This window comes from Prionailurus bengalensis, chromosome X, assembly GCF_016509475.1.
Source record: "Prionailurus bengalensis isolate Pbe53 chromosome X, Fcat_Pben_1.1_paternal_pri, whole genome shotgun sequence".
In the NCBI taxonomy this organism is placed as follows: Eukaryota; Metazoa; Chordata; class Mammalia; order Carnivora; family Felidae; genus Prionailurus; species Prionailurus bengalensis.
This window is the reverse complement of record NC_057361.1, coordinates 82149866-82170017: the sequence shown is the minus strand read 5'-3', so window position 1 is coordinate 82170017 and position 20152 is coordinate 82149866. Positions and strand designations below refer to the sequence as shown.

General features: G+C 38.9%; 1 protein-coding gene across 1 annotated transcript; it reads left to right on the top strand.

Annotated features, from left to right (window-relative positions):
* The first annotated feature begins 603 nt into the window (after window positions 1-603).
* Window positions 604-19188, top strand: TAF7L (TATA-box binding protein associated factor 7 like). The gene is made up of 13 exons (XM_043571534.1): window positions 604-1032; window positions 4465-4532; window positions 5340-5418; window positions 6929-7062; window positions 7741-7867; window positions 8102-8157; window positions 11235-11276; window positions 12074-12221; window positions 12566-12679; window positions 13104-13331; window positions 13526-13638; window positions 14803-14862; window positions 18334-19188. The coding sequence occupies exons 1-13, from the start codon at window positions 777-779 to the stop codon at window positions 18376-18378; spliced, it is 1470 nt and encodes a 489-aa protein (XP_043427469.1). The 5' UTR covers window positions 604-776; the 3' UTR covers window positions 18379-19188.
* Window positions 19189-20152: the final 964 nt, after the last annotated feature.

The following is a 20152-nucleotide window of genomic DNA, read 5'->3' as shown; positions in this document are numbered from 1 at the left end:
CTAGGTTGTGAGTTCAAGCCCCATGTTAGGTGTAGAGATTAGTTTAAAAAAGAAATAAATAAAAAATAAAGAATGTTTTGAAGCAGGTTTCAGTGTTACAAGATAAAAATAGGGAATTGGGAGAGAATATCGTTATTTAATATAACAGAAAGAACAGCATATGCCAATAAAGTTCACAGTTGGTAGATTTGGGTTGCAAAATAGGTTCTGAGCTTCCTAGCAGCCATCACAAGGAAAGTTAATTAAATAATTCACATGGTCTGTATGATTCAAAAAATAATTACTCCGCTATTTCAGTTACTGAAAATGGAAGTTTTCCTTTGAGTTATTAAAGAATTATTTTTTTTATATAAATGCCTTTAAGAACATACTACACTACATGAAAAAATGAGTTTCATTGGTCAATTCTGTATTTCAACCCTTAATGTAAAGATCAGCAGATGGATTCCAAAAGGGATCAAAACAGTTTTGTCTAGGTCTGAAACTCCGATAATTCAGCTTCACGGATATGATTTTTTTTTAAAAAAATCTTGTATCCAGAAGAAATTATTGTACAATAGTCTTCCAAACATATTTGTCCCTTACAATTCGGTTTAGATGCATATTAGGAAGTAGAGATTTCACAGCTACCATCTCTAACCGGGACCCCTAATGTCTCTAATATTATCTCTATGTCTTTAAGGAGGATACCTTTGACATCATTTTATGAAAGTTCTGGAACCTCCAAGGTCACATGACTGAACGGGAAGCCATTTTACAATCTCCACGGGTCGACCATGGAGTACAGTGAGCAGGAGCCTCCCAATTCTTTGGAAAGTGATTCAACACCAACAGCTTCCACATCAGAAGTAACGGGCTCACAAGATCCCCAAATTCCTGAAGACAGCGGAGCTGAATACTTTGGCGACCTGGGGGCCGAAACTGCCACCAATGAAGGCACCCAAACTTCTGCCGATGGCACCCAAGCCGATGTCGATGGCGGCACCGACATTGCTGCCAAAACTCCTGAGGAAAACTTACTGGAAGGGACAGGTAAGTGGGGTTAAATTTTTTTTTTCCCCTCACAAGTTAAGAGAATTCTTTGGGGGAAGTGAACTACTAGAAGTCTCTTTGGACTGAGACTCCCTTCAGGAGAAATAATCGGTGTTACGTGTGTCCCTGTCCAAAAGATGTACTCTAGTGACTCTCTTGAGGAACAGGGAAAGGCTAATTATGTAAGAGTAGTTTGGGCGCGGATTGTAGTTATTTAATGGTTTTGCGTGGCGGCCTGTTTGTCACCAGGCGAGGTCGTCTCGCTAAGGGACAAATCTGGCCAACTTAACGGATTCGAAGAGCAACTGAATGTGCCACCCCTTTTACAAATATCACTGCGCACCGGTAACACTCCCGCGGCCTCCCTGAAGGTCGCCCCCCTGTAAAAGGAATTGATTTTGAAACTATGCTCGGCAAGGTCCCCCCACCCCCACCCCCACACTGCGCTGCGCTCAGCGCCTTTCAAACCTTCCAGCTCGGCACGCGGTAAACTGGCCGCTACTTCGAGGCCAAACGCCGGTCAGGTCGGGGGCCAGGTCGCGGAGGCGTGGCTAGGCGGGGAGGGGCGGCGCGCGCGGCTCCTACCTGTCGCCACGCCGTCGGCCCGCAGCCCGCCTCCACGCCCGCCGCCCGGGAGCCCACTCACGCCCCCTCCGGAACCCGTCCCCCACCCCCACTCCGGGGAACAGTGTCTGCGCAGCCTTTCCGGTCCTGGCGTAAATCAACGGAGGAGCGGGTGAGTCGGGAGGTCAGAGGGCTCCCGGGCGGGTCAGCGCCCAGCTCCCGCGCACCGGACTTCCTTATCCAGCCCGCCTGGACGGCGAGGCGCGAAGGCTCGGGGCCCCTTGGTCCCACGGGAGGTTTTCCAGGGAAATTGGATCAAAGCCTAGGAGCTGGACTCTTCCTTGGAAGCTTAGCGCTCCTGGGATAAGGATGAAGTGGTCATTGCCTCATATTGCAGCCAGTGGCTATGAACTTGAGAAAATACCAATTAGGCTTGTGCTGACTTGTGCTGCCTGGAGCATGCTGTTAGGCACCCTCCAGCTAGCTATAATTCTAATTCCAATCCTGATTCCGCTGAAACAAGATGGAGCTGGGGGTGGAGAGTGGTCCTGTTTAGTTTAATTACTTATTAAAGAGTGCTTGTCTGAAAAAAAAATGGATGCCTTTTAAAAAAATAAATACAATACAACCGGTTCATTGGGTAGATGAAAGTAACAAATTTTAAAAATAACTAAGACTCATTTCAAATGGGGTTGTCCACCTTCTCTGAAATAGTTTCAATTCTTACATTCTTTCCTTTATATTGAGAGGAGTTGCCAGTAAGGCATTGAAATGAACAAAATACCCTAGTCTTAGTTCTGAAAAATCTAAAAGTTATTTCTGATCTGATAAAATCTTGCTTAGCAGCTAGTTCTTCAAATAATCTGCATTTCTGCTCCCAACCTTGTGTTTGCAACTGTCCGTTCTGTTAGGCAATGTGCCCAGCCCCAAGGTTTTTATTTAATTTACTTTATTTTAATTAAATTTTTGCTATGTTCACATTTAGATTTTGTATCTGTGTGTGTATGTGTGTGTGTATCTGTGTGTGTGTGTGTGTGTGTATCTGTATGAAGCAGGAAGAAAATAAATGACTATCACAAATAATCAATCTCTCTCCTCTCATCCTGGGTGTCTCCTTTTCTGCTGCTGACCTCTCTTGCTTTCTATGCCTTTCTGGTGGTTTCTGAAGTCATACTAAAGGACTGGTGAATGATTTCACCATAATAGGGTCTCAGACTCACTTTTATGTGTTTTTAAAAAGGGTTGCAATTCTTTTAAGTGAGATTCAAATGGTTTACAGAGTATTAGGGAGCTGTGGTTAACTGGAGATTTTAATCTAATTAAAAATACAAGATTTTATAACTTGGTATGTAGCGTAATGTCCTTAGAACATAGGAAGATCTTGTCTATTTTCATATATGTATATTGCTTTCTTTCTACCTTTTGAGAAAAAATTTCCTCAGAAGTGTGAGCCCTAAAACGCAATGTGCAAGCCACTACAGATTTTTCCCAAATAGCTGGAAAATAAGATTAAAAATAAAAATCAACTTGGATGGGATTATTCACTTTACAGAAGGTTTTTTTTTTATTTTTTAAATTAAAAAAAATTTTAACGTTTTATTTATTTTTGAGACAGGGAGAGACAGAGCATGAACAGGGGAGGGTCAGAGAGAGGGAGACACAGAATCCAAAACAGGCTCCAGGCTCTGAGCTGTCAGCACAGAGCCCCACGCGGGGCTCGAACTCACGGACCGCGAGATCAGGACCTGAGCCAAAGTTGGCTGCTTAACCGACTGAGCCACCCAGGCGCCTCCAGAAGGTTTTTTTTTTAAATAAAGGGATCCATCTTAGAATTCCTTTAAATAACTTCTTAGGGGTATTTCAAGTAAGTGGTAGTTGTGCGGATTAAATAAAATAATAGACCTAATGCACTCAATGAAGTGCCTGCCATATAGAATGTACACAGTGAATGTTAATAATGAATAAATTAAATTGGATTTTATGATCTATCGTATCACCCCTTCAAGAAAGTGCCCATTCCATGAACCTAAGTGTACTCATATAGATAGCCTCGCCGTAAGAACTGGACTCCTAACTTTTAAACAAAATAGTTCAGAATTGTTGATGCTGACTTTAGAGTCATAGAACCTGCCTGCTCTCCCATGGGCTTAATTCATACCAATCCATTAAGGTGAATGAAATATTAAAAATTAAGCTCTTTTTTCCTTCAAATCATTATAGAACACTTGTGCCAGTGGTTTTGGTTGATTCTGGACTTTGGCACTCTTCCCTGCAGAGGCATGTAGTTTGCTTCGGTAGCCATCATAGCGCTGATGAATTGTAGTCCTTTACCTTAGAGTCTAGCAATATCATTAAGAAGACTAGGGGTGCCTGGGTGGCTCAGTCAGTTAAACGTCCAACTTCAGCTCGGGTCATGATCTCATGGCCTGTGAGTTTGAGCCCTACATCGGGCTCTGTGCTGATAGCTTGGAACCTGGAGCTTGCTTCGGATTCTGTGTCTCCCTCTCTCTCTGCCCCTCACCTGCTCATGCTCTGTCTCTCTCTGTCTCTCAAAAATAAACAAATGTTAAAAAATTAAAAAAAAAAGACTGCATCATGTTTCATAACAACTTTACTTCTTTTGTTATCATGTAATTTGGGCTATCCTTGGAAAGTCTACATATATTGGAAGGGAGATCAAGTGACTTAGAAATAATCAAGTTATGTCAAGTAAGGTACTTCAGAGCTGTACACACATCGTTTCAGTGAGGGTTGTGGGCAAGATCCTGTGTAATGTAACCAGTACTACCAGAAGTGGTCAGCAGAGGGGCAAGATCAGTTTTTGGTCACTTGCTATTTTGTGTTTGCTTTCATGAACTCAAAAACAAGAGATGAGTAAAAGCCAGGATGAACCTCCTCAGGAACTTGAGAACCAGTTTATATTGCGTCTCCCACTGGTAAGAAACCCTTGTATCTCAGACCACATATCTTCAGTGCATATGTATTAGCTCTGTTTGGATTCTGTAGCATTTCTATTTAAGGTAGGCTATAAAAATTAAGAACATTTGTTTCCCAGGAATCACGTTTTATTAAACAGTCCTATACTAGTGTGTACTCTTTTAGCAGAATTCTTTCATCCTGTACATGCCACCTATCATGTGGGTTGATTTCCTAGCAAAGGGCTGTGACAGTGAGGGATCCAGTGACTTACCGGAGGTGCTAACAGCCTGTTTACTGAACAGCCATGATAAGACTCCTTTTAAATCCTTTCTGTCACCTCAAAAGGGGCAGTGAAAGGGACCATCACTATTTCCTCAAATTCATCACCATGCAAGGCTGTTGAAGCTCATCTGAACATTGTGTTAGGGTCTCTTCCCCCATTGATACCTGCATTCAAGTAGTATTTAGTCTAAGAATGTTGTATTAAGGACGGCCTTCAGAAAGATATTTCCCCAATTAGGGCTAATTATATACCCAGTAAACTGCAGCTAAGCCTTTACTTAGCAACTACAACTGAAGGGCAGCAGTAAGAGGCAGAAATGTAGGGCTTGAAGAAGGCATTAACTGTAGCTACTAAAAACCAACAATGAGATTAGAGTCAGCCTCATCCTAACTTGACTTAGCACACCATATGTCATGGTACATGACACTGTTCCTAACATTTGGGAGATTTAAGGTTTTATTTAAGGGAGGACTGTAACACATCTATTAGCTGCCAAGTAGACAATTCATCCTTCTGATTTTTCAATCTACCTCCTTTTTAGGAACATGCATTTACTGTCAGGAAGATGGTACATTCTGGAAGTGTTGCCATGAAGGATAAACTAAAAATTGACTTATCTTGTAAGTAGTAAATACCCGTCTACCATACATTGAACAGTTAATTTATTAAGGGATTGCTATGTGCCAGACACTATACTAGATACTAAGGATGAGACAAAGAGCAGAATATGGTCTCTGCCTTGAAGACCCTAAGAGAGGCTTAAGTCACTCTCATATCTTCTTTTTGAGGAAAGGAAGTAGAAATTATGTAATTTGAGGTAATTATTGTACTGTGTATAAGGAAGAATTGGCGGGAGGTCAACGGTGAGATTTGTATACTTCTGTTTGTCTCTTACATACAAACTTTGTGATTTCTGACTGTCCGAGGTAATGATAAATGAATGTCCTGTACTTTTTTTTTTATAAAAGTGACATATCTTTCTCTCTTTTGAATAATATTTATTAGGATTTTTAAATACAGAGACGTATATAAAGAAGAAAATTTAAAATGGCTTATAATCCCTTCACTCAGGTAGCCCTTATTGACATTTTAAAAAAGGTAATACAAGTTCGTGGTTAGAAAATTTAAATATAACCAGAAGAAGACAGGAAATAATAAAGATTAGAGCAGAAATTAATGCTATCGAAACCAAAACAAACAAACAAACAAACAAACAAACAAACAAACCCAGAACAGATAAATGAAACCAGAAGCTGGTTCTTTGAAAGAATCAACAAAATTGATAAACCACTAACCAGTTTGATCAAAAAGGAAAAACAAAATTTAAATATAAAAGTTCAAAAAGAGGAGTGAAACTCTCCTTGCAGTGCCCCAACATTAATGCCAAAGATAACTAATAATAATTGTTTCTCCTTGTTTCCTTACAGACAGAATTTTTATTCATGACACCAACATTTAAATCCCCTACATCTTTCAAGTTAATTGAAAGAATTAAAGCACCATGTCCAGCATATTTCTGCATTTTTATTTTTTCACTTAATATTAGAAGATTGTACTTGAATCCTCTTGTGTTAAGGGACGAGCAAAAGCTAGAGACATCTGGGCAGGATTCAGAGTTGTCAGCATATGAATATATATATTCCTACAGTGTATGGATATTGTGTAGAATCTTATCTTGGTGAAGCTAACTAGAGATTATAACTTCAGATATACTAGCACCTTTCTGGGATCACCCCTTCCTTCACTTGACCCTTTGAAAATAACCATGTACAATGACATAATTGAGTGCTTCTAATGGGGTCAAAATGAATGGGGTTGAAAGAATGGAGTTTGCCTTTCAGGATGAGAATGAAACATTCGCCACTTCATCCACATTTAGTTCACAGTGATTACAAAGAGACTTAGCTACTTTTGATCCAGTAGAGTAAACTGAGAAAAAAGAGCTCCATATACCCTGCCTTCTTTTCACTGGGAAGTTACCAATTACATACACAATTCTAGCATTATGAGAAATAGTAGGTTTTGCTGAAAGACTGGCCTGTCCCACTTAAGTCTTCGTCACTTAAACCCCAGAATGCTTAAGAGTACATTGGGAAGATGTTGGATTTAATTTTTCCTGCCTCTCTTCAGCTGATGGACGTCATGCAGTTGTTGATGTAGAAAATGTCTCACTAACTGCTAAGCTGGTTGATTTGCCTTGCATTATCGGAAGCCTGAAAACTCTTGATAAAAAAACTTTTTATAAGACAGCAGATATTTCTCAGGTATGGATGAGTTTTCTTAATCTACTAGTTCTTACATCCTTCGAGGAATCCCTTTCTCCCTACTTTTCTCTTTCTTTCAGTAGTCCTTTCCACTTGGTGAATGGCTGCTTATCATTTCTAATTCGCAGCTCAATTGCACAGGAATACAGTGTCATGTTCTGGTTTGGCATTTGATCCATAACTTTTGACTTTTATCCAGATAGCTTTTATATAAAAAAAGGTTCAGGTTTGCCATTTATGATGATTGTCATCTGAAAAAAAAAATGAGGATCTGGGATCTTCTTCTGAACTTTCTGCTAAAGCAAGATGCTGTTAATTCTGGAGATTTATATTTGTTTTTTTCATCATCTCAACTGTTGATTTCTTGTTTGCCTTCTAAATCAAAATACTAAGATATATTTGTTCTTAAAATATTCCCTCTGAAGTGGTAAGTACTTGAGCTAAAAACAAATAAAAACAAAATCTAGAATCCATATACAGTGTTGCAGAGACCAACAGAGAAAGAGAGACAGAATTAATATGCATGTATATGTAATACTTGGCTTTCTGGAAATGCCAAGTACTATTCTCCTTACTTCTTACTATGCTCCAGGATTTCTGGTAGTAAAAATGATCATGATTCATTTCTAATCCAGGATTCATGACCATAGTCAACTTCTTCATCTTTGTTAAATGTAGATGCTTGTGTGCACTGCTGATGATGATCTCCACTCTTCTCCAGAAGAATCAGTTACCTCTACTGACCTTAACGCAGTCATGAAAAATGAAAAAGAGAGAGAGCAAAAATATGTCTGGAAGCATGGCAGTAAGTCACCAGCCCCTTGCTCACTTTGGCTGACTACATTTAATCTACTGAATCCTAATTACTTGTGAGCCAGGGACCTGTTACCACACTTAGGTGTTTGGTTCATTAGACATCCAGACACTCTTAAAGGAACAGGTCATGTCGTTAGCCAGTGGCTTTCTCTTTGTCAAATTCAGATAGATATGTGACTACCAACAGTCATATATACATTTCACCATGTTGAATTTATTTTAGTTACTCCACCACTTAAGAATGTCAGAAAGAAAAGGTTCCGCAAAACAACAAAAAAGGTTAGTTGCATGCTATTTCTGTGTCTACTGGGTGGATTGGAAGAGGAGTTAGTTGGGGATTAATTTGTTCACTCATTTATATGTTCAGTAAACATCGATTATGAGCTAAATGCCAGGCACTGTGCGGTAGCAGTTGGGAGTATATAGTGAACAGAAACAGACCTGATCATTTAGGGATCTGGATGTGTCATGAATTTGAAACTTCTGCTAATGCTTTGCTTTCAATTGCAAAATCTAGTTTTAAAGTTTATTTATTTATTTTGAGAGAGACAGAGACGGTATGAATCGGGTAGGGACAGAGAGAAAGGGAGAGAGAGAGAATCCCAACCAGGCTCCACATTGCCAGCACAGAGCCCAGTGTGGGGCTCGAATCCACGAAACCATGAGATCATGACCTGAGCCGAAACCAAGAGTTGGAGGCTTCCACCCAGGTGCCCTGCAAAATCTAGTTTTAAAGTGAACCCATCTAGAACCTGAGACTTGGAAATTGTGGTTCTATTCCTAGCCTTATCTCCAATTTGTAGAATCTTGGGCAAGCTACAGGAATATTGTAGCTTGTCTGCTTTTTTTAATTAACTTTTTAAAAAAATGTTTTCGTATTTTGAGAGAGAGAGAGAGGGAGCACATGTGTGTATGCTGGGGAGGGGTTGGGCAGAGAGAGAGAGAGAGAGAGAGAGAGAGAGAGAGAGAGAGAGAGAATCCCAAGCAGGCTCCACACTGTCAGCACAGAGCCCTACTTGGGACCCAATTTCACAAACCCCATGAGATCATGACCTGAGCTGATAACCAAGAATCAGATGCTTAACCAACTGAGCCACCCAGGTGCCCCTATAATTAACTTTTTATTTTGAAATAATTGTAGGTTCACATGCAGTTGTAAGAAATAAAAGAGAGATGTTATGTACCCTTTATCCAGTTTTCCCCATTGTAATTTTTTGCAAAACTATAGTACAATATCACAAACAGGAAATTGACATTATCACAATTCGCCAATCTTACTCAAATTTCTCCAGTTTTACTTATACTTGTGTGTGTGTATGTGTGCATGTAGTTCTATGCAGTTTTTTCCCATATGTATGTTCATGTATCCATCTACACAGTCAAAATACTGTGCAGTTTTGTTACCACAAGGATCCCTCATCTTGACCTTTTATAGTCACATTTACCTCCCTCCTACCCCACCCTTCGGTCTCTAACCCCTGGCCAACACTAGTATGTTCTCCATCTCTGTAGTGTTGTCAGTTTGAGAATGTCATATAAATGGACTCATACAATGTATAACATTTAATGCTGGCTTTTTTCCCCCACTAACCATAATTCCCTTAAGATCCATGCAAGTTGTTGCATGTATCAGTACTTCATTCCTGTTATTGCTGAGTAGTATTCCAGGGTATGCACATACCCCAAGTTGTTTAACTGTTCACCCACTGAAGGACGTCTGGGTTGTTTTCAGTTTTTTACCATTATAAATAAAGCTACATGCAGGTTTTTGTGTCAACATAAGTATTCATTTGTTTGGGATAAATGTGCAGGGATGCTATTTCTGGGTCATATGGTACTTGAATGTTCAATTTTATGAGAAACTACCGTACTGTTTGCAAAGTGGCTATAACATGATATCTTCCCAGTAGACTGTACCTGTGATCCACTTACTCTAAGTCCCCACCAGAATTAGGTGTTTGTCACTCTTTTTTATTTTAGCCATCTGATAGATGTGTAGTAACCTTGTTGTGGTATTAATTTGCATTTCCCTGATAGCTAATGATGTTGAACATCTCATGTGTTTTTTTTTTTTTTTTTGCCATCCATATATCCACTTCAGTGAAGTGTCTGTTCATGTCCTTTGCCTGTTTCCTAAGTGGATTTCTTTATTGTTCAGTTTTAAGAGTTCTTTTAATATTCCAAATATTAGTCTTTTGTCAGATATGTAGAAATTTGCAAATATTTTCTCCTAGTCTGTAGTTTGTCTTTTCCTCTTCTCCACAGGATCTTTCAAAGAGCAAAGGTTTTTTGTTTGATTAAGTCCAACTTACAGATTTTTCCTTTTTTTAATATTTATTTTAGGAGAGAGAGATAGAAAGTTAGTGGGGGAGGGGCAGAGAGCGAGGGAGACAGAGAATCCCAAGCTCTGCACCGTCAGCGCAGAGCCCAATGTGGGACTCAAACCCACGAACCATGAGATCATGACCTCAGCTGAAATCAAGAGCCAGTCACTTAACTGACTGACCCACCCAGTTACCCCTACCATATCTTCTCTATCCTTTCATTCATCAATTAACACTTGGGCTCCTTCCATATTTGGCCACCTAGGTGCCCCTATAGATACTTCCTTTTAAGGATCTTTCCTTTGTGTCAAGTTTAAGAACTCTTTGCCTAGCCCAGATCCTGAAGATTTTCTCTTATTTTTTTCTAAAAGTTTTACATTTTACATATAGACCTGAAATCCATTTTTGAGCTAATTTTTGTAAAAAATGTGGTGTTTAGTTCAAGGGTTTTTTTTTTTTTTTTGCCTTTGCATATCCAGTTGCCTCAGCACCATTTATTAAAAAGACTCTCCTTCCTCCATTGTATTGTTTTTTGCACCTTGTCAAAATCAGCTGGGCATTTTTGTGTGTGTCTGTTTCAGGGTTCCCTGTTCTGTTCCATTAATCTGTGTGTTGATCCTTCTACTGATATCACAGTGTAGCTATATAATAAATGTTGAAATGAGGAAGACTGTTCTCATTTTATTTTTGTCAAGATTGTTTTAGTCATTCTAGAGCCTGTACCTTTCCATATAATTTTTTTTGTAAGTTTGAAGTTTAGAACAAATTTTCTATGTCTATAAAAACCTTGTTGGAATTTTGGTAGGAATTGCATTGAACCTATATATCAATTTGGGGATAATTGACAGCTTTACTATGTTGAATCTTTCACTCCATGAACACAGTTGCCTTGGCTTTTATACTGTCAGTCAACAGTACTTATTGAGTGCCTACTAAATGTAAAACTAAGAATAATTTTAGAATCCTTTAAGCTTTAGTGAAGTAGAACAGTTGTAATAATAACTTCATTGTTTATTGTGTTTTATTTCATAGCTCACTGATTTCAAACAAATTGAAGAAATCAGCTTTCCTGAGGTAGAGCTATCATTATATAACTTTATTGTTTACCCTTAGTGTGTTTTATTTCATAGCTCATTACTTTAAGGCAAATCAAAGAAATCAAAAAGGTTACTTTTTGGCCTTCTTTCTCCTCTCTAACTGCCACTGCCATACAGGTACACTAAATTGATTCACTTAAAAATGGATTCATTGTTTAATGCCTGATAACTCCTAGAGGAAAAGATACAATTTGGCCAGTGACCTTGAATTCTAATCTGCTTTTTTCTCTGATACTTATTTTAAGAGCCATTTTTTGGAAGCCAGTATTCACTTTTACCAGCAGTTGTTTGCAATTGCTTATTCCCCCTCAAAGTTCTAATTTCTATTTGTAGCATGACGAATTGGTTGCTGTGGAGATAATTGTCTAAAATTGGATTTAAGGGAGAACATGTAGCTAAGACCCAGTTTTTATAGGAAAATCTTTAATAATAAAGATGTGGAAAAGTGAACTTTGGGAATTTGGATCTTTAAGCCAAATTACTTTTAAATAACAAGTAAGGAATTGTAGTTGTTTGCCAGTATGGGTCAGGGCCAATAATTAATAACTGAGGCCTAAGGGTTGTGCTTCTGAGAGAAGTCTTTAACACGGAGTTGCAGATCGAAAAGATTAAATGTCTCAAGTTAATTTGTTTGAATGGGAAAAAAAAATAAGCTTACCATACAGAAACCTAGAGCCTGGTCAAAGATTTCTTCATAAATAGCATTACTTAAAGTAGAAATTGATTTGGATGGATATTAAAGAGACCTAATTATTTGAATTCATTTGTATGTAGGAGCAGGGCATTCCTGCAAAACACAGGGTGTTAAATGACATTACTGATATCCCCCCTTCCCCTGCTTTGGTTCAATACATTGAATCTCCTGATGTGGAAAAGGAAGTGAAAAGACTACTGTGTTCAGATGCTGAAGCTCTCAGTGCTCGTATCCTTTTATACTAAATATTTTCCTTGTAGCCTATTCCGCCCCATATGTACTTGCTGACAAGCCCTCACTTCTGGTATTTGTGTACTAATTTTGGTGTGTAGAACTTCAGATTTTTGTTACAGAAATGTTACTTTCTAGCTAGGAATAGTAAATTCACACAATAGAAATGTATTTACTTGTGTAATCCAATAGGAGGTACTTCTTCATACTAGGAATCCAGATACAGATGGCCTGAAGTTGGACCAAATTAAATAGCACTTTCACTCAGAGAACCTCTTCCCTTTCAATTGTGTCTTCTCCTTTCTTTCTGCTTGTTCCTTGACCACCACCCCTCCTTTCAGGATGGGAAGTCATTGCTGAAGATGAAACCAAAGAAATAGAAAGTCAAGGCTCTATCCCAGGCTTTGCAATGTCCCCAGGAATAAGTGGCTATAAGCAGGGTCATTTCTCATCAGGTATGTTAATAAAGACAAAACAAGAGCTTCAGAGAAGGCAAGTGTTGACTGTGCGAAAGACCATTCTCCAGAGACTCACAGGCCAATCACAGAAAAAGGATGCCTTGGCCTTTCTTTCCTCTTTCTTCAGTGCTTCAGGGGTTTTAGACTGGTGTTCTAATCTCCCATCAGTCCCTGGTATCCTAAATTCCTATGGGCCCTTAAATACTCTAAATGTCTTGATCACTGAATACATGAATGAATGTTAGTGTTTTGCATTTCCTGCCATTGCCTTAGGAAGGGAAGGATCTTCTTGTGAGAAAATTATTTATAAAATTCATTGGTTGACCAGTGAATTTGAGGGAAGGAAGATAACTGCAGCTTGAGTGAGAGTCATTTGAAAAGATTCAGATAGATTCACCTTCCTCTTGCTTGAAACCAATAGAATATGGTATGTTTCGGGAGATGTTCAGTGATTCTAGTAGCAACAGTGATGATGAGGATGAGGAAGAAGATGAGGATGATGAAGAGGATGAAGAAGATGATGAAGAAGATGACTACGATGAGGATGAAGTTGAGAAAGATTATTATGAAGAGGATCTGGAAAGGGAGCTACAGGCCAAGTTCTTTGCATCTGGCCAGTATGAGGCAAAGGAAGGAGCCAGTTCAGCAGGTAAGTTATGGAGGAAAAACCAGAGGTGGGACAGAGTGGGTGGCAGCGCTGAAGATTGACTTTAAACATGTGTTAGATGCAAGGCTAAGTTTGAGAAGTTACGGTTGAGATGTGGAGTGGAGTTTTGGTTGACTTTGATTTTGGTCCAATAGTTTGGGCCATGTTTAGTTAAAATTTCTGTCTGTCTCTGTTAGTCATGGATATTCAGAAGCAGATTCATTACATGGAGAAAAAGCTCCAAGAGATTCAATGCAAAGCACAAAGACAGAGGGATCTCTTAAAGAAAGTGGAAAACCTGACACTCAAGGTAAATTCTTGTTGGCTGGGATAAAGATACCTTGATATCCTACTTTCAAAATACCATCTTTGTGTTTCTAACTCGTATCATCCCTGTGCAGCATTCTTACTCATTTTTTGACCTAAAACAACCTCTTAGAAACCCCTAAGAAGATATAGCCCTATTTCCTTTTATCTGAGTAATTTTGATCATCTCATACAAGAATTTTTGAGAAGAGACAAGGAGACTTGAGATAATGATTACCAATACTGAGCATCTGTTATGTAAAAGGCACAAAAAGAGCTAAGTATTTTACATGTATCATCTCATTTCATCCTCATTTCATCCTTCCTGAAATACAGGTACTGTCGCTAATCTTATAGATAAGGAATTGAAATTCAAAGAGGTTAAGTAACTAGTGGTAAGACATAGATTGAATCATGTCTTGATTCAATCAAATAGTTGTTTGTACCAAAATGTATTCATTGAAGTGAAAGAAAATTAACGAAGTTCATTTTTAAATGTTATGATGCATGCCTGAACAAGAATAAATATCTTGCTTGATTTTTATTAACATATATTTCAACAAAAGGAAAGTGTATGTTTAGGCCATGTTTGCATCCTTTTTTATAGTGAGGGAAATTCTGAAGCATCTGGAAAATTCCTTGCCAGATTTTATTTTCTGGAGAGCCGTAGTCATCAAAATGTAGTAACTCAACACAGAACTGTACCTATTTAGAATATTGTCCTTTACATTAACCAAGTGAGATAATAGATGTGGACACACTTTGAAAGATACAGTTGTATTGATGTTGCATGGAGGACTAGTTAGGAATAATAATATTCTGCCCTAGTGCAGGGAAATGAATGAGTCAGCACCAAATTCCAAGTCAGCTTTTTTAATAGTTCACCACAGTCAAAGGATTTGTGCTAAACTAGAAAAAGGTAACATGAAGGCATTCCAACCATTTATTTTAAGGCAAGAAAAAAATATCGTGTGTAGGTTTATAAAATCAAATCAGATGGCTCTGTACTTAGGGGATGCAGTTTTTATACTCTGAATCCTTTAAAAAGAGTGCTCTTTTGTTATGACTGACAGTTTGCTTATCAAATTATTTGCCAAACTCTTTGTCTCACTTGGTTCTCTTTTCCTTTGAGACTCAGCATTCATCATTTATACAATTTGTTTTCCAGAGTCATTTACAGTCTGTGCTGGAGCAGCTTAAGTTACAGGAAAAAGAAAAAAATGAGCAGGTGAGAAGTGTTTTCAAATCAACCAGAAAACATTTGATACAAAGAATCCCCAACCCCACTCCCAAAGTCATTTCTAGCTGTTCCTTTCACAGGATCAGTAGTGACCAAATCTTCTAAATGAGGATAGCAGGTTGGAACAAGGTTTTTGTGAAAATTCACTCATTCAGCAGATACTGAATGCCTATTAAGTGAAAAGTACAAGATGTACATACCGTGTTGAATAAGACAGAGTACTTGTCCTCATGGAGATGTCTAGATGGAAGATTGACAGTGAACAAATTAACATACAAATGGAGAAGTGCAAATGGCAAAAAAAAAAGGCTTTGAAGGAGGAAAAAACATCAGTGGTGCTATTTGAATAAAAGGAGTCCTGAATTAAATGGAATTAAATTAAAACGATGGGCCTTTCTGAGGAGGTGATACTTAAGCTTAGACCTAAAGAGTCAATCTGAGCGAAGAGGGAATGGAGAGCCTCTTGGGTGGAGCATATGACAGGTCCCCCATGGGGGAAAGAACCTGGCCTTTTTGAGGACCTCTGGGCTATATAAAGCAAGGAAGAGCATGACTTAACATAAGGTTGTAGAAGTAGGCAGAGGCCGTAGTGTATGGTCCCTTGCAGGCCATGATAAGGAGGATGGGTTTTAGTCTTAAGTGCAGTGGGAAACCCTTGAAGAGTTTTAAGCTGGAGAGAGTCACATTTAATTTAAACTTTTTAAAGACCACTCTGATTCTTATCTGGAGAATGGATTATAGGGGGGGCAAGACTAGAATCAAGGAGGCCAGTTAGGAGGCTGTGTGGTAGTCTAATAAGAGAAAATGACAACCTGAACTAAGGTGGTGGCAGTGGCTATGGAAAGAATATATATATATATTAACTGCAATAAAAATGTTTTTATAACCACTTTGTTGAGATATAATTCACGTACCATACATTTAAATTGTATGGTTTTAGTATTTTCACAGAATTGCACCACCATCACCACAATCAGTTTTAGAACATTTTCATCACCCAAAAAGAAACCTGTATTCAATACCAGTCATTCTCCATTTCTTCTGAATTTCTACCACTTGCCGGACCAAGGCAACCACTAATGTACCTTCTCATCTACTTTGCCTATTCTGCTTATTTTATCTAAAAGGACATATATAATGTGTGGTCTTTTGTATCTGGCTTCTTTCACTTAGTATAATGTTTTCAGAGTTAATCCATGTTGTGGCATGTATCAGTAGTTTATTCCATTTTGTGGGTGAATAATATTCTAATATTCCATGTGTGTAAGCATACACACACACCACGTTTTGTTTATCCATTCATCCATTGATGGACATTTGGATTGTTCCCACCTTTTAGCCATCATGAATAATGCTGCTACAAACACTCATATATGAGAGAATATATTTTAAAGGTAGAATGGATGGGAGTTGGGCCAGTTACTGGGTGTTGAAGGAAGTGTTAAGGATGCATGCCAGATTTCTGACTTGAACAGCTGTATTATTTCAAGCCACAAGAGAGTGAGAAGACTGAAAAGAAGGTACTGTAGGATAAGTGAGGGTCAGGTAGCTGTACAGAAGATGTATGCTGGCTTCAGTCCTATAAAATTGAGGGTAATAATCATAAAGGAACTGGGGGCCATATAATGATGGGCTTAGCATGGGGCTCTTGAGATAGAGACACCAACCCCCATCCCCGTTACACATACAAGCAAAACCAGGGGAATTTTATATATTCCCTTCCACTCAGCAAATCACTTAACCAAGTACTGCTCATAAACAACCATGTGAACAATTAACACCAAATTGCTTTAGCACACACCAAACATCTTTGTTTTCATCCATGTAAATAGTATTGGGGAGTGCTATTTTCAACATGGAAATGTAGCTGTGAACTTTATTCACTCACATTCCTTTACGTTATTAGTTCATTTATAGCCTACTTGAAGCTAGGTTCTGTAGTAGGGAGCTACAAAATGCTTACAACCCAGTCTCTGCCTCCAGGTGGGAAGAGATCCATGAGAGGGACAGGAATTTAAAGGAATGAAGTCTCACTTTTGTCCATAGAGACTAGGGATGACTTCATAGAGAAATGATGTTTGGCTGGTTCATAGAGAAATGATGTTTGGCTGGAGCCTCAAAAGGTAGAGTGGGTTTTAATAAGGAGATAGGGAAAAGAGGGCATTCTGTATAGAAAGTAGCATGCATAGTGGCTCAGAGATGGTGATGACAGCCTAGAGTTGAGATTTTTTGTTTAGGGCATAATGAGCCACCAAAACTTTTTCACCTGGGGAGTGACTCAGGAAGATGTCTCTGCCAGCAGCATGTAGGAGAAATTGTTGAGTGGAGAGATACTAGAGGAAGATGCAAGTGATGGAAGGAATCAGAGCTTAACAATTGATTGGATTCATGGGCTCAAAAGAAGAACAAAGAGGAGTCCAAAGCCTGAGTAACTGGAAAATGGTGTGCCACTAACAGAAGACAACAGGAAGGGAATTGTTGGGGGCGCAGATGGAGAAGATGATGAGATAACTTGGAAGCACGTTGAGTTAGAAGCACTTTAGAAAATGGGAGATTGGAGAGTGGCTCATGCAGAGAAATGATCATTGAAGCTGTGGGGATAGATGAGTTAGCCAGGTTGACTGTTTAGCAAGAAGTCCAAACCTGGGGAAAAACCTTCCTTTAGGGGGTGGTGAGAAAGAGAGCCCACAAAAGAGAAAGAACTGGAGCAATCAGTGGTTGTAATCATGTCAGCACCAGAGTGTAGCCTCTAAATTACTGTAGAAGCAATTCTCGTAATTTGGTAGGTGATGTGCAGCATAGGATCACTTTCTAATGCTCCATTCCTTTCTTTCATAGAATGAAAATCTACACTGGTATGGAGTGACCTAAATTGAATAATACTCAAAACCAATCTCTGTCCCAAAGACAGTATACCTCTCAATGTTTTTGGTCACTTTGCCATTCCAAGTAAAATAAATAAAGAGATAGAGAGATATAGATAAATAGATAAATAGGTAAATAAATGAATATTGGTCAGGTCTTTGGTTCAGTTTCCAAGTGTATCATAACATGGTAAGAAGCAGCAGCTAAGACTTGGTTTAAGATCCAGTGTGTTCAGTGGGACAAAAGGCTATCCCAATTGCTTTATTTTCTCACTCTTCAAATGTGGCTACAGTGATCCCTCTGTACACTCTTCACAGAAATGCAAAGTCTTATCAGAAGCATATTTAATTTTGAAGCATATTCAATTTGAAGGCTTCTTTTTAGAAGTTTGGCACAGTAAAAGACAACATCATGCAGTGTTGTGCATGCATTCTTGACTGTGGCACTGTTCTTTGGAACATTGCAAGACTCAGATAACCATATAAAATACAAATTACAGTGGTTCTTTTTGGTTCATACAAGTAAATCCTAGATCAAGTAACAGAACCTAAGATTTCAGAGCAATTTTTCATATTTTTCTGCCTCTCCCTACAGCTCATTTTCCTCCGGGAACAATTGAAATCTATTTTGGAGAAGTAAGAGAGCCTTCAGCCTGGCACATGAACCTTGGATTTACTATCCAGACTGAAGACTGGATGAAATTGTACGTGTTTCTGTCCCTTTCATTGCCGTATGCAAAGTCATTTGTTATTTGTTGATCTGAAACTTTTTATGCTAGTCACATTTGAAGTTTATAGCTGTGTAGAAAGGGACAGAATATAAAAAAGTAGTAGACCTAAAATCCCAACTCAATATAGAACTTCCCTTCTCTTTATCAACTTGATAATTGCTTACATTGCCTCTGCTCTGTTGGTGCCATCAAATGATTCAGCTATGCTTCCCAAAGACAGTCTAGCCTGAAGGCCATACAGCTAGCTGGTTTGTGTATGTTTTCAGTTCCCTTCTTCTATTAATTTTAAATATTTCCTAAAACATGGAACAAATCATTTCTACCAAAGGCTAGGACCTCTCACAGTGAATTAAGTGCCTATCTCCCAGCAGTTAACACCAGCTTGTGTCCTGTCTTTGTTAAGGTAATAGGGGCTGCTTTCCTGCTCAGGGATGATTTCTTGCTGCTGCTATCTTTGTTCTGTTGTGTTTTTAGGGATTGTGTCTGGTTATTATTTGACAGCTAAGAGAATAGTTAGGACAGAGATGAAATTCTGAGTTGTTATCCTTATTCTGAGCCTCTTTATCCTAACCCCCATCAGAAAAGGTTAGGAAAAATCAGATGCCTGTGATGCCTGTGAAGACTCCCTTAAAAACCCTGAGTGGGTTTGTTTTTTCAGCTGTATTGTTAAAGTTTTCTGGCCTGTGTTCATTAAGCAATAAATAAATTCTTCATTTTAATTGGATTGCTGTCACTTTATTAAACCGTTCCCATGATGAATACACTCATATCCAAAAGGAAACTGGAGAGACAAGCAATAAACTCTACCATTAGGAAATGACAGAAGATGCTGTCAATACTGGGCATCCTTCTAAAGACCTCTTGGGATAACTCCTAATGAACTAAGCAAATCATCTCACATTAACCATATAGCACTGGGAATTTGAGAAATCATCTAGAGAAGTGATCAAAATGGCAGTATTTACATTGATTTATGTTGTAGTGGAAAGAACACAAGGTTGGAATCCTGGCTTTTCCATTCACCTTGAGCAAGTCCCTACACCCCTTGGAGCCTCTGTTATTTTTTCATCTAGAAATCAAGGATGATAATGCTTATGACCAAGAGGTATCTGAGGGTTTTCTGGAAGTAGTCCAGCTAGACCCAGGTCTGGTCCCAATTGATGGAGTCAGTGCTGCTCTAGGAAATGAACTCCACATGTTTTCTGTGCCTCTTATAGTGCTCCCATTCCAAGTTCAAGTTAATAAGCCAGGGGCAGTGAAGTTCAGGTCAGTATGTATGGGAAGGCCCTGTGGAGGAGGATGGAAGATGGAAGGGATGCTGGGGGCAAATGCAGGGAAGAAGCGGGACTAAGGAAGATATATTAAGGGCAAACAAAATGAAGTTAATATTAGGAAAAAAGCTAGAAGACAGCTTGAAAACCAAGATGATATATAAAAAAAGATTTTTTTCAGAAATTCAGGCTTTAAAAGATGAGAAGAAAGGGAAGTGGGAGAAGGGGACTGTTAGAGGCAGAAGGTGTGGGGGAAGAGGCAAGGTTTGAAAAGAAGATAGCCCTTTACAGATGAAGGAAGGCAGAGGGGGCCACCTGGGTGGCTCAGTTGGTTAATCACCCAACTCTTGGTTTTGGCTCAGGTTGTGATCTCACGGTTCGTGAGTTCAAGTCCTACATCAGGCTCTTTGCT

Excerpts from the sequence above, each read along its gene's own strand:
- TAF7L (XM_043571534.1), top strand. The coding sequence starts at position 777 with ATGGAGTACAGTGAGCAGGAGCCTCCCAATTCTTTGGAAAGTGATTCA. Across the intron at positions 7,063-7,740 it reads AGACAGCAGATATTTCTCAG|ATGCTTGTGTGCACTGCTGA; the intron begins GTATGGATGAGT and ends TGTTAAATGTAG. Across the intron at positions 7,868-8,101 it reads ATATGTCTGGAAGCATGGCA|TTACTCCACCACTTAAGAAT; the intron begins GTAAGTCACCAG and ends AATTTATTTTAG.